The 14691-nt window shown below is 37.2% G+C and overlaps 2 protein-coding genes and 1 pseudogene across 2 annotated transcripts; all 3 read left to right on the forward strand.

Moving 5' to 3' along the window:
* Positions 1-1939: 1939 nt before the first annotated feature.
* Positions 1940-3765, forward strand: LOC119986779 (cytochrome P450 CYP736A12-like). The gene is made up of 2 exons (XM_038831462.1): positions 1940-2675; positions 2804-3765. The coding sequence occupies exons 1-2, from the start codon at positions 1989-1991 to the stop codon at positions 3641-3643; spliced, it is 1527 nt and encodes a 508-aa protein (XP_038687390.1). The 5' UTR covers positions 1940-1988; the 3' UTR covers positions 3644-3765.
* A 1461-nt stretch (positions 3766-5226) lies between these two features.
* Positions 5227-6998, forward strand: LOC119986915 (annotated as a pseudogene).
* A 3210-nt stretch (positions 6999-10208) lies between these two features.
* On the forward strand, positions 10209-14367 carry LOC119986916 (tubulin-folding cofactor C-like). The gene is made up of 8 exons (XM_038831606.1): positions 10209-10458; positions 10798-10849; positions 12210-12306; positions 12409-12495; positions 12600-12663; positions 12781-12815; positions 12914-12948; positions 13168-14367. The coding sequence occupies exons 1-8, from the start codon at positions 10209-10211 to the stop codon at positions 14204-14206; spliced, it is 1659 nt and encodes a 552-aa protein (XP_038687534.1). The 3' UTR covers positions 14207-14367.
* The last annotated feature ends 324 nt before the right edge of the window (positions 14368-14691 follow it).

Here is a 14691-nt window from a genome sequence, read left to right on the forward strand (position 1 = left end):
GGGCCTGCTGTAACCAAGGCCCAGTCAGGCCCGGGCCCGGGCCCGTGGCCCTACCTTTCTGAAAACCTTGGCTGATAAGGAGAGGCACTATCACCCTTATCTACTACACTTCACGCCAACATCTGATCGATGTGGGATAGGCGTAACATTCCCCCGTCCTTACAAGGCCAACGTCCACGTTGGCCTACTCTGTGGCACCAGGCCCGGGCCCGTGGCCCTACCCAGATCACAGGTCGCCCCTTCCGTAGATGCAGCCCAGCCCCGACCTTCCAGGGACGTAGGCGCTACACACAGGCCCACACTCGCCTAGACGGGAGGCTTCGATACCAATTGATAGGGCACAGCTACGTCACTCACCAACCAAGGCCCAACCGACACCCCAATGGGCCAGCTGTAACCAAGGCCCAGTCAGGCCCGGGACCGTGGTCCTACCTCTCTGAAAACCTTGGCTGATAAGGAGAGGCACTACCACCCTTATCTACTGCACTTCACGCCCACATCGAAAATAGGGTTGGTCTAGTGATTGATGTATAGCCACTAGTCTTGTCACCGAATGACGCATAGCCACTAATCTTGTCAACCCGTTCACTCGAATCGAGTGCTACATTTAGTGTTTTGAAACTTTCACATACTAAAATCAACAAAACATTTTAATTAATATATGTTCATAAAAAATCAAAGCATTTTACTAGTTTATGTACTCCCAATATCTCCTTCGTTAAGGACCATTTCCTAGCCTCTAGCTTCTTGGGGATGGGGTATGCTACATGGTATTTCAAATTATGCATGTTGACTAAAAAAATAACCTCTATCTAAGCACTATAATTGAGCTGTGTTCTTTGAAAAGTTAAAACAAGACAACTTATTAATTGTAAGGTCATATGTATATATCATAACAGTTAGCTGTATTGTCAATTTCTATTCATCCAACTTGACAATCATGCAAATGGAATCAATCAAGTTGGATGAATATAACTTGACAATACAACTAACTGTTATTTCAATATAAAATGTAATTCCATACTACTTACAATATTGTTTCTTGATGTAATCAAATCATGCTAATTAGTGTTTGTTGATATATATGTTACACATGTTGTGTACAAATTCTGGCTAGTTGTGTTGGAATTTTGTGGGCTTGTTAAGATAGAATCTATAACCTAATAATTTTTTTGGTAAGTGAGGAATCACCCAATCCAGTATATCTTTTGTATAGTTGAGTATGCATAAATCTCGGACCACTAGAACAGCTTGCACCACGCTAACAACAGATAAGACTGAGTCTAATCCCATGCAGATAGTGGCCTATTAGAGATATCTAGAGGAATATCCAGATCGTTGGCATACCAGCCTTAGTCTCATAGTTACTTGTCCAGACCCTATCCCGGATTAAGTTATTATACGAATTTAAATCAATTTGAGTTTGGTCAATTAAGTACGTTCGAAATTCAATCCGAATTAGGGTCTGAACATGTAAATATATATTATTTACATAAACATGCACTGTGATCCAATCCAAAATCGACCTGTAATCATTTTTTACCACCTCTAAGCTTCATTCATATTTCATACTAGGCCTATTGAAGACCACTTCTGTAGCATTTGGCCCCACAAGAGAAGGCATAACTAACAGTAGCCCAAAACCCAACTTTGGTTACCCTTCACCTCACGTTGCATTGTCAATTTCACTATGACCAATCTTATCATGACCTAAAACTATCATATCATCATTTTTTCTTGATCAAATAAGCTTGGTCCTTTTTTGTATGAAATATCTGCATGAAGCTGCTTCTTATCTTCTCCATGCAGACGTGGCCCCATTGATACAACAACTTTCCAATTCTTTTTTTTATTGCTCTTGGAAACAATTAAACTTTCCAAATGAATTAGCTAAGTGGTTTAATTTCTCTATATATATATGCTTCTGTAGTTTCTACATACAGGTAAGCTTATATGATATTTATTATCTCATCGTTTCTGAAAAAAGAATGGTATATTTAATGTCTCCTTCACTCCTAGCCATACCTATGGTGGTGGTTGGACTTCTATGGTTTTATATACATTCCCGATTAACAGGTGCCAAGAAACAGCCCCCCGGTCCACGAGCCTTGCCGGTAATTGGGCACCTCCATCTGTTAGGGAACCTCCCACACCAATCCCTTGCCCATTTAGCCAGAAAATATGGACCTTTGATGTCCGTGAAGTTAGGTTCTAAGCCAACCATTGTGGTATCATCACCTGAAGCTGCTGAACTAATTCTCAAGACCCACGACGCTGTTTTCGCAACCAGGCCCAAACTCATATCCACCGACTACATCTACTATGGTGCCAAGGGCGTGGGCTTCACCCCATATGGCTCTTATTGGCGTAATGTTAGGAAACTTTGTACTATCCATCTTCTTAGTGGTTCCAAGGTGGATTCCTTTGCACCCATGAGAAGGGAAAATCTTGAAATGCTTATTGGGTCGCTAAGGAAATCAGTTGGAGTGTCTGGAGTTGTGGATTTGACCCTAACTTTGAGTGAGTTAATAGAGAATATCACATTCAAGATGGTTTTTGGGCGCATCAAAGATGATGAATTTGACATTAAGGGATTAGTAGCTGAGGTTATGTTCTTGGCTGGAGCTTTCAATATATCTGACTATGTGCCTTACCTAAAACCACTAGACCTTCAGGTATGTATGTATTAATATCATGATTCCTTTCCATTATCATCATACAAACGTAAAGTGTTTCTTTTGCAGCCGACCAGACTCTTTAGTTTGGATTTCATTTTAACATATCTCTCAAATTTTCTTACCAGGGGCTGGAAAGACGTTTGAAGGCATTTAGTAAAGAAATGGACAAACTGCTAGAAAAAATCTTAAATGAACATGATCAGGAAGATGGTGAAGTGAAGCCGAGACAAGATATGGATTTTATCGACACATTGCTTTCATTGATGAATCAACCCATGAATTCGAATGATATTGAGGCATCATCATATTCGGTTGATCGAACAAATATCAAAGGTATGTTAATGGACATGCTGCTTGGTGCATTTGAAACTAGTTCTACTTCGGTTGAGTGGATATTCTCAGAGCTTCTTAGGCATCCACGGGTAATGAAATGTCTTCAAGAGGAGTTAGAGAGTGTGATTGGAATGAAGAGAATGGTGGAGGAGACAGATTTGGCAAAGTTGAATTATTTGGATATGGTGATAAAGGAAACTTACAGACTTCATCCTGTTGCTCCCCTTTTAATTCCTCGAGAATCAATGGAGGATATTGAAATTGACAGATACATTATATCGAAAAAAGCTCGAATAATTGTGAATACTTGGGCAATTGGACGAGATCCGAAGGTGTGGTCGAGCAATGTGAACGAATTCTTGCCTGAAAGGTTTGGTAGTAGAGACATTGATCTCAAAGGGCATCACTTTCAACTTCTTCCATTTGGTTCGGGACGAAGAGGTTGCGCAGGAATGCAATTAGGCCTGACCACAATTCGGCTTATTACGGCACAGCTTGTGCACTGCTTCAATTGGGAACTCCCCAATGGCACCACTCCTTCTGATTTGGACACGACTGAAAAGTTTGGCCTCTCTCTCCCTAGAGCCAACCACTTGCTTGCATTACCCACCTCGTATCGCCTACTTTCTTAAGAGTTAATAACCAAGATATATGTACTTCTTGATTCCTGCAAGTCATTTCATTTTCTCTCTATCGTTTACTTAATTATAATGAATACAATAAGATCGATATGATCACATTGGATTCAGTCCTATATGAAAAATCTCGAGCACATGAGTCTTCTCATCCCACACACGTACACTAGGTAATTCGTAAGACGTAGAAGTCGAACACATACCACCCAACCAATCCCCTGTGAACTAAGCTCCAAAAAATTTTGTCATTAATTCCATCCCTCATTATGATCTGCATATGCAATATTATGCTTTGGAATTTGGATATTAATTGTCGTTCTAAATTTATTGGCTATGCATGAGTTCGTTTTAGATTGGTCCTTGTAATCTTTTTTGGCCGAGGAATTTGAATCCTTGAACTGTCGGTGGAAAAAATGAGATAGTACGTACCATCTTTTTTTGAGAAGAACGTGGAATATGTTGTTAAAATAATAACAATAACAATGTATAAGTAGCTATTCATAACAATATACATATAATTAACGAATAATATAGAATATATATATATATATATATATAGAGAGAGAGAGAGAGAGAGAGAGAGAGAGAGAGAGGTGCGCAATATCCAACTATAGTAGATGTTTTGTAGCATGTGGACAAAAACGTGTAACAATAGGATTGGAAAATTTAACAAGTGGACAAATGGCAAGTTAATGAAACAAAATAAACATAAAACACAGAAAAAATATATGGACGTAAAGCTTGCCGAGCAACTAGGAAGTAGAAAGAATATAATCATTAGGTTAACACATGTCAAGCCAAGGCAAAGGTTAGATTCCTAGACTAAGATGAGTTGGTGTTTACTTTCGTGTATTTAAGCAATGTAGAGGGTGAGGAAGAACGTAAGGAACAAAGTGTGAGCTTGAGGGAGCAGAAGAAATAAGGCAACAAAGGAGTACCAACATATTTGGGGTTTACTTACAAATCAAGTTTTAAGGTAAGAATCTATTTACATTGTTTGAGTTAATTTTAAATTAAGGAGATCTCTAATGGAACCCATATGTGTCTTGTGATAGGAAGTTCCTAGAGCAAGGAAGAGTTTTAGCATTAAGACAAAGGTAAAGAGAGAGAGTTCCTACTCTAATCCTTGATAAAGAGGATAATATTTGTGTATTGGAAATTGAGGGATGCATGACACCCGTGGGATGGGTTAGAATAACTCTCTCTTAACATTTTGTTTCTTTTTCTTAGTAAAAACGTTAATGATTTCTTAACTGGAAATTCTGATTTTTAGTTAACACAATGACGTGGATGGTGAACCTCCGTACCTGCAAGATAAGAATCGACGGCCCTTCGTGGCCCGGTGGTACTATGACGCTCAAGTCAAATTCTTTTCAGAGAGGGAAACCAAAGAGCTCAAGTAGAGATAGTGTGTACCTCGTTCACAAGGTTTGAGCTTCTTTTGTAGTTGTTGTGAAGTGCGTGTGTCGGGATTTTCTTATCCCGAATATGATTTCATGTGATGCTCTCAGTGGCGCTAATTGTTATAAAATCTATGAACCAAACATGAATTTGCTTAAAAGAAGGAATACAGATTGAAAATGCAGTTGTTGTTTTCTGCTAGGTTGATTGCCTGTGATTCGAGATTTATTGGTTTTGAAATGAGAATTATATATGTCATTACATAATTCACTGGAGGAATGATTAGTCTATGCATTTTATTATTGACAAGTTCTCGGTAACTGATTATCCCATCATAAAATTTAAACGAACTGCAGGCCACTATCGGAATAGATTTTTTGTCAAAAACAATGTATCTTGAAGATCGAACGGTCCGCTTACAGTTTTCATAAGCTTTTCTTTGTAATCTCTCCTTTTCCAAGACTATGCCACGTTGCATTATATTCTCACTTAAAGAACGTTGCATGTTAGCCTTTGTACTAACTGCTAAGCCCATCGAGGAAAGCAGGAGAAAAATTGTAGGTGTGGAGGACACGAAAAATGTAGCAGTGTCGGAGGATTATTTGTATTGTGGTAATTTCTAGTCTTGGTTAAGGTGGTGGCTCCGTGGCTGGTGTTGATGCTGAGGATTTGTTGAAGGGGAAATTCTTTTGACATTTGGTTATTTTTTCCATTCAACTAAATAACCAAATCTTACTCCCTTTGAATGAAAATCCTTGAAATCCAACCACTGCTGATCAAAATATATAGTTTGAAACATAGTTGTAATGTTTCTGAAGTTTCCCGATGATTTGCGTCAAACATCCATTTGGAGGACTCTCAGATGGTTCATTGAAGCCAGCTACACACACACTTTTTGCCTTTTCTTTTATATCATTTACAAAAGAAATTGATACTTATGATGCAGGGATACTGCTGGGCAAGAGAGGTTTAGGAGTCTCATCCCAAGCTACATAAGAGATTCTTCTGTTGCTGTAATTGTCTATGATGTGGCAAGTAAGTAGAAATTTGTTATTTGTCATAAGAAATTTCTTGCAGTTTTGTTATTGCTTATAAGTTTACCATCAGTTTTATATCAACCAATTAAATATAATAACCAACTGCCAACGATTTACATGGGATAGGATTGAATGCTTCTATGCTAGGTACCTAATATGTTTTTCCTACTGTTGGGAATAAGTCTGCAGCATCTTGGAGTAGCAGCTGCACCTTCTATTACTAAACATTGTAGTTTTTTGGCCTTTTTTTTTTCTTGGCTGGTGTTATTAAGATTTTTAATTTGATAAGGAGATCAGATGTTTTACTTAGTGGATAGTTCATTCCACAACTTGATCGACAATCTGAATATAATCTTAAGCTTTAAGAATCTCTGCTTTGTTTTTCTTTAATCCCTTCAATTATGTTGTCTTTGTGACGAAATAGGCAAGTCTCAATCGAGGAAGGAGAAGGTAAAGCTCGGGAATTCGGGGTGATGTTTATAGAAACCAGTGCAAAAGCAGGATTTAATATCAAGGTGAATAAGATCACACACTATACAGTCAATAGTGGGCATTCTTTTGATGTTTGTGAGGCACTAGTGTTGGATGTGTGTGTCTCGATCATTCTTTCTTTCTTTTTGGTGAAACTTTAAATTGCAGCCTCTACTCCGCAAGATTGTTGATGCCTTACCGGGGATGGAAACCCTTTCTTCCACGAAACAAGAAGACATGGTTGATGTTAACCTGAAGCCCAGTGTCAATTCATCACAGAGCGAGCAGCAAGGAGGGGGGTTGTGCATGTTAGTGATATTAGTCACTCGAGACCAAGAACTTACAGCAACGCGATCTGGAGATATCCGATAACTAAACCCCATCAGGGATTGAGTGCCTATTATGCGGAAGGTAATAATTTTTCTACTAGCAGAATTAGGGAAATCGACAGTTCGAATTTTTTTGTCAGTTCTTTTTACTGTGTGTCCCACTCTGAATTGTTCATATACTTTCTTTTCTCTTCTATAACCTTTGTGCTACTGGAGATAACTGATTACGTTACAAGTTTTGTCTTGGACGGCCATGGCTTATTCTCGTAACATTTCATGTCAGCAATTTATATTATAGCTTGTTTGAATTTTTAGTGAGCAATTCTAAGTGATTGGATTAACATGTTTGAATTTTCAATAACCAAGTTGGAAGGTGGCAACTATTTCAGTTATTTCAAGTTGCACTAATCCTAAATTTGATGATTGACTTCATATTTATTATGATGAGTTTGTAGTCTAGTTTGGTTGGATATTTTTTTCAAAAAATGCTATTGTGAATGAACAACATCATTGATTTGAATTCTATAGCACAGTATTAGGATACATCACAAGTTTGTTTGTACATATTCAATCTAGAAGTGACAAAACCCTGTCCGATTTGGATGATCGAATTTGTCTAACTTGGATTAAATCAAATTTGAACATAAAGTTATGTGTCCGAAATCTAGCTCGTCCACACACAAAAATTTTGTCCAGTTTAAAACCAAGTCTAGGTTCAAATGTATAAATCTTGTCCGAACCCTAGTCCGAATTAGGTTATTGGATATCACACTTTATATAACAAGTACAAACTGTTTTAGAGATGGGGCTTACAGCACAGCAGAGCCCTGTAAAACCAATTTGATAGCTCAATTTTTTTTTGACTAAAAATTATTTTCTATTTTAATTAATTTCATGAATTCAACAATATATTTTTTTATTTGAAACAAAAATTAAATTTAACATGAAAGATATATGTAATATTTTTAATTTATATCCAATGATTAATTGTCATGAATTTTTTATTTTTATTTTGAAAAATATGTATTAAATTCTTAAAAACCATCAAAATATAAATATAATTTTTTAATATTTTTTAAAAATTTGAGTCATATTATGAAAGTACAGTGGGAGTTATGTCCTCCTAGTATTACTAAATACTAATTGGCACTTGTTAGTATGACAAGAATCAAGAGATTTGCAAATCGACCCTAATAAAAAAAAGAATCAAGAACACTAGGATTTAAAAATTGACCCTAATAAATTATGAGACAATGTTAAATTCTCCATTTTGTGACTCCAAAAGATCTTCAAATCTATGTGACATTAAAATAGTCTTTGATTAAAACACATATGTAGAACTCACTTCATATTTAACACTGCACATTAAATGAAGTTTTTTAGGATTATTTTTTACGGTCTCAAGAATTATCCTAAATTCTATTCAAAGTTTCAAATCAAGTTTTATTTACGAAAAGCTTTTTTAACAAATTTGACATGATATATATATATATATATTTAAATTCAGGTTGTTAGATTTGTGAATATTTCACATGGTATAATTAATTTTGTTATGTACAGTGATTCCATCTTTCACATAAGAAGTACAAGTTACAACTACAAACGATTTCTTTTAAATACATAGGAAGAAATGATGAGGTTCGGATTCGATACTTTTATGCTTACGATTTTAATTCTCCATTGGTTTAATGGTTACCTAAATATCTTAAAATAATAATAATAAGAATAAGACTAATTAATTAATGCGGCATTGGAAATGTTTTCTGATTTCTTTTGCTTTTCAATCTCAGGCGATTGCGATTTCTTCTTTCTCGTTTTGCGTTTCCTCATCTTTGACTCTCTGGACTTTTATATTTACAACGAAGACTCATTCTTCCACCGTTTCTCTCTCCTATTTTCTCTCTCCCGGCCATCTTGACACTGCGGTGAAACCGTTTATTCTCTCTGGAGAGCTGGTCTTCGCTGACTTCAAGGCAGCCATTCTGTCGATAAATATTAAATAGTCTGTGCTGAGGGGACCGGGGGTTTGGACTGCGGCGATCAGTGTTTGACTTCGAATTTTGGAGGAGAGGATCCAGAGCGAGACGTGTGGATCTGCTGGACTGTTGTCGTTGTTGTGGTGGTGGTGGCGGTGATGTGAGAGTGGTGGTGGATGGTGGTGCATGTTGGAGGACGGTTGTGTGGCGTTATATGATGAACGGAGCTCCGAAGAGGGATCGCAGAGGGTGGTGGCATTTTGGTAAATCTTTCATATGGGATGGCAGATCTTGTTAGCTATGGGAATGCCGACCGAGACATCTAGCAGGTTGGAATGTCTTAGCTTTCTTTCCGTCGAATTTGTGACAATAAATTTATTGGAAATTGAAACTTTGGAACAAATTGGTGTTAGCTGTTGCATTCTCAATTACATTGATAATTAAATGTAGGGCTTAAAATCAGTGAAAGGTGACCTACAATGATATATAATGATTACATAGTTTATGTGGTTCCTGACCATGGGAGAAATATATACCGAAGCTTGTGTGGTACTATGAGAAAGATGGTTCTCACTTCTCAGTCAAGAATTATAAGTTATTAGCTTATTACAGAAAGTCAAAATCACACCCTTTGGAAAATTCACTTTGGGTACCTTCAGGCTTCAGCTCTATTGAATTTGGTTGGCAGTTTAATTCCATAGCAAGTGTATTATAACTGAACTCAAATCTTGAAGACTCCCAGATGTCATTCATTTCAGTGACTGGGTAATATTGCCTCTTTTTGGAAACGTGATATGGCTGCTGTAATTAAGAAACAAACATTATATTAAACTGGGCTTGTAGAAGTACGAGTGTGATGGGATCTTGCAAGCAAAACCACTAGCTCGTTGGAGGCATTGTAAACTTCATAATATATTATTTTTAAGTAATTGGTGGTGTTTTGTGCAAGGAGCTGAACTGGATGTATCCGTTCCTTGACCTGTGTATGCTTTACTTTATCCTCTGCCATTGCCATTTCAATGCCTATGAAACTTTATTTGAGGAACTGAAGCAGCTGATGTTTGGTTATGGAGTATTAGTTGTGTTTCTTTGTGGGGTAGTAAATGCACATATCATGTAAGGTTTGTAATCACTATTTCTGCTGTCAGTGACTATCCTTTTGGATTTTTTTATGGCAGCATAGGACTGGAAAAGCGATGTGATACTCCATTATTGAATTGCTCGATCTAAAATGCCAAAAATTTTCCTGCTCCTTTTAGGTTATTGGTTACCTTTGACATCATTCTGGAAAAAATGCCTTCTTTTTTTTTTATCCCTTGGCCAATAGTAGACTTTATCTACCAATTAGATGCAGCTGAAGGCCAGGCTTTCACTGCAACCTATGTCCCTTACCCCTTCTTTTAGAAAAAAAAAATTGCAGGAGGTGGTGACACTTCTGAGTTCTACTCAAATCGTCACTTGTGGTGAGGGGTCGCTGTGCTTACGACCTGGCCTTTGTAAGGGATATATTGAAAAAATAATATATGAAACTGAACCATACCAAAGCCGAAAAGTCGTAAAATCTGTTTACAAAAATCAAGAAAAGAAGAAGGGAAACAGTAGGTGATCATAACAACACAAAAAGCTAAACCAAAAGAAAGCTAATTGAAAATTTTTAATTGCAGAAACAGGCTCTCAGCAACGCCGGGGTAGATCTGCATAAACCTTCCCTCTCCAGAGACCCTAGTGTTAGTGGAATGTCAAACAAACTAAATTTATGCCATCCACTGGTTGGGTGAAGGATGCTTTAGGGAAGTTTAATTGTGAAATGTGATGAGAAATTTTGAATTGTGGTTCTTTATGGTCTCTGATTCTATTACTACTGGCAATATTGGTAGTAGATTCTGAACTTGCCAACTTTCTTTATAATATTACATTATTACATTTGTCTGCTGTAGACAATTTTCTTGGTTTTAAAGATCTTTCTACACTTTGCAGACATAAAGAAGGGTGCTCAACTTCTGAAATATGGTCGTAAAGGGAAACCCAAGTTTTGTCCATTTAGACTCTCTTATGTAAGTTTTTCCACACGTTTTCGTATATTTGCTACTTGGCCAGTTGGCCTGGACAACAGAGTTTGCTTTAGTATTTAAGGGGGCCCCAAGAAATTTACTTTTCCAGAGAAAGTTACAACCTATGGCTTGGGTATTGGAGTTTTGAAATTCCTTTGATGCCTAATTGTAATATGTTCATTGAAATGTCTTTTTTTCTTTGTGCTTTGAAGTAGATGGAGTTTTTTAATGCATTTGTGTTGATTTTTCAAGTAGAAAATAATGAAAGTTATATAAAATTTGATTTTGGCCTTCGAAGTTACAGGATCCTTATCTTTTATTTGGTATATTTTGGCCTTAGAAGTTGCAGGTTCCTTATCTTTTAGTTGGTATATTTTTCATGCAAAACAGTTCTGATTTACATTAGATTGGCTCTCTCTTAATTGTTTGGTTAAGCTAAGCAGGCTATTAGAATGTGTATTGAGCATGATTCAAGTTTCTCCATGCAATGCAAGACAGCTTTTGTGAATAGTGGTATAAGACAATACCTTTCAGAGCTAGTATTACAACATTAGAAAGCAAGTTATGAGATAGATAGAAGCAGCTCGTGAGAGAGACAGTGTCATGTAGCAAGCATTTTACTTCAAAGTTATATGCACAAGCAAATAGCATATCTATGCATACACTGTCAGATGATTGGTAGTTGAGTGTATAATCCTTCGACCTTACTATCATGCATTCAATTGGATGTTGATTTCTATTTTGTTCTACGTCTTCCATCATATTTGAGAGCATGTTAATGCTTACAGTTCTGGTCTTCATCCTCTTTGATTGCTTTGTGTCGCTAATTAGTTTATATAGCTGCTTTGGTTACACAAGACTCGGTTACCTAGAAAACTCTATATTGTTTGATGTTAGTTGTCTAGTTAAATCCAGATTTCTTTATAAAATACTGCTTAGCTAGTTCTGTTGATCGTAATAGTTGCATTTGCAGATAATCCATCAATGCAACTTTATGCAACTTCCTCTTTTAAGGAAGATTTAGAGGGATAAAGAAGATTTCTTTGTTCCTGCGCCATATTACCTGGACAGTGTTTGTGTGTGTGTGTGTTTATTTTTTATTATTATTTTTTAAATATTGTCTGAATGTTTGTGCCTGTCATGTGTTATCTACTGAAATTCATGTCATAGGACAGAATGCCGTCTAACATGCCTGATGGATTGCTGCTCTGTTCTCTTTTTGCTATTTTTTTTTTGTAATATGTTTTGTGACTGTTCTTTTCTCTTCTAATGATTTGCTTCCTGTTTTGTGTGTACAGCTTGCAGGATGAAACATCTTTGATTTGGATTTCAAGCAGTGGCAATAGAAGTTTGAAGTTAGCTTCTGTCTCAAAAATTATTCCTGGGCAAAGAACTGTGAGATTCTTGTATCATATATTTCTAGCATCCATCAGATTCAGTTCCTTGCGTAAGTTTTCTATCTTCATGTTAACTTCTTCGTCTACATTGTGCTCCCAGACTGTTTTCCAATGGCATCTTCGTCCTGAAAAGGATTATCTATCATTTTCGCTTATATACAACAATGGAAAACGGTCCCTTGATCTGGTATGTGAAGAATTTATGATATTTATATCTTGATATACCTGACCATTTGTTTATAAATTGCATGCATGTAGTACTTGCAAATATAATGTGATGTTAGTTTTCAGATTTGCAAGGACAAAGTTGAGGCGGAAGTGTGGATTGCAGGCCTAAAGGTTTTAATATCCTCCGGTCAAGATTGACGGTCCAAAATTGATGGATGGAATGATGGAGGCCTCTACCTTGACGTAATCATACCTTGAAACTTCTTATAGTTAATTTGAGATTGTGGTCTTGTCTTTCTTTCAGTGTGCTTCACCATAAGGTCACAAGGAAAAAATTGGGTACATGTCGATTGGTAGAGCTTAATGACTAATGAAGTATATAGTTTGCAAATATTTGACAACTTGAATTACTTGTGCAAATAATGTACATGGTACAGAGGAAGGTGGTTGATTATCTCATATTCCTTTTAATGTTTGTAATGAGCAAGTTGGCAAAGATATCTTATCATATTTTATTAGTGTTCCATCTGTTACACTCATATGCTCATTGGTGTGAAGTGGGAGAGATTTAATACAAGTTTTTTTTTTCTAACATTATATTAATGGTCATTTGGTTTCAGGATAGCAGAGATTTGACTTCAAATAGTACAAGCAACAGTTCCGTTAGTCTTACAATGTCAGATCTATGAAGCCCTAGCGAAAGAATCCTGACCAGTACACTTGACCCAGCTCTCCAGAAGAAGCACCAATCGATGCTCGAACGTCTCTCCGAGCGCCACCAGACTCGTTTGGCCCGCAAATCCGACTCACCGGACTCGTCCCTTGAATCCACATCTTCCTTTCTCTCCTGCTTCAATGACTGTAAGCGCTCCATCGACACTCAAATAGCGGAGTCATTCGGACTAACCGCCGATCCATCTCGCCTCAAGTCCCATCTCGTTGATATCTCATCCTCTATCTCAAATCTGGAGAAACTTGTCGCCGAGAACTCCTACTTCTTGCCCTCTTATGAGGTCCGTTCCTCACTCAAAACCATATCTGATTTGAAACAAGCCCTGGAGAATCTGAACTCTGAATTGATTCCCCGAAAGAAATTGGCTTTCAGAAACAAAGCCACCAAAAAGGACAACTCTATCCTTACCGGACCCAGCGGAACTCAATCTGAGAAGTCCAGTTCTGGTTTACCGGAGAAGTTGAGTTTTTTGATTCCCGAGTCCTTGGGGTTTAGAAACAAGGAGAATGAGATACTGGTGAAGAATTTCAAGGGTTTCGAAATGGGCGAGTTTACATTATCAGATCTTGATTCATGTGAGGTGAGGTTAATTGGCTCTACGAGAGCCATTTTTGCTCACAGATTGAGGAATTGTAGGGTTTATGCAGGGCCAGTGACTGGTTCAATCTTGATAGATAATGTAGAGGGGTGTGTGTTTGTACTGGCATCACATCCAATAAGAATACATGAGGCCAAGGCATGTGATTTTTACTTGAGAGTGAGGAGCAGGCCAATAATTGAGGACAGTAATGGCGTGAGGTTTGCCCCATATTGTTTGAGATACCAGGGTATTGAGGAGGATCTTGAAGAGGCAGGGCTTCATGAGGAGACAGGAAATTGGGCCAATGTGGACGATTTCCGGTGGTTGAGGGCGGTGCAATCGCTGAACTGGACTGTTTTGGAAGAGGGGCATCGGATTGGGAGTGCTTACATTTCTGAGAGTGGAAATGTTGCTTGAAATTGGACTCCAGGTAATTTATTTTGGTTGTAATTTGGATTGGGATTGGAATTGTGAAATGTCAACATTTTGTTTGTGTGGATTTGAATTTGTTGTAATTCTGCTGATTTTAAATAACTGAGGATCAATGAAATAGATGTTGATTGGGTTTTTTTGGGTTGGATTTGATTTTTGTTTCAAAAAAAAAAACATATCCTTGGGTTACAAATTTATTTTTTTCAAAATTTTAAAAAATATTTTGAACCTTAAAAGTAAATCTTAAAAATTAGGACCTCTCATAGGAGAATTTGGATCTAATGAAGGCCTTAAGCCCACCCCCAAATTCTGACAAAAAATTATCAAATATACAACTAAGTATTCAAATTGCAAAATAAATCCACTTATTTTTAATACAAGCCCTAGTAGTTGCAACCATCTTGCTGCATAGTGCATGACACACTTGCATATGATATCTGGCTTTGTTCCTTTCGCTTTCTTTGCAGTTA

Source organism: Tripterygium wilfordii, chromosome 20, assembly GCF_013401445.1.
Source record: "Tripterygium wilfordii isolate XIE 37 chromosome 20, ASM1340144v1, whole genome shotgun sequence".
In the NCBI taxonomy this organism is placed as follows: Eukaryota; Viridiplantae; Streptophyta; class Magnoliopsida; order Celastrales; family Celastraceae; genus Tripterygium; species Tripterygium wilfordii.

What these genes read in the sequence shown, in the direction of transcription:
- LOC119986916 (XM_038831606.1), top strand. Translation starts at nt 10,209, where the DNA reads ATGCAGCTGAAGGCCAGGCTTTCACTGCAACCTATGTCCCTTACCCCT. An exon ending in TTATTCCTGGGCAAAGAACT is followed by an intron (nt 12,307 to 12,408) that starts GTGAGATTCTTG and finishes TTGTGCTCCCAG; the next exon opens with ACTGTTTTCCAATGGCATCT. An exon ending in GAAAACGGTCCCTTGATCTG is followed by an intron (nt 12,496 to 12,599) that starts GTATGTGAAGAA and finishes GTTAGTTTTCAG; the next exon opens with ATTTGCAAGGACAAAGTTGA.
- LOC119986779 (XM_038831462.1), top strand. Translation starts at nt 1,989, where the DNA reads ATGGTATATTTAATGTCTCCTTCACTCCTAGCCATACCTATGGTGGTG. An exon ending in TAAAACCACTAGACCTTCAG is followed by an intron (nt 2,676 to 2,803) that starts GTATGTATGTAT and finishes TTTTCTTACCAG; the next exon opens with GGGCTGGAAAGACGTTTGAA.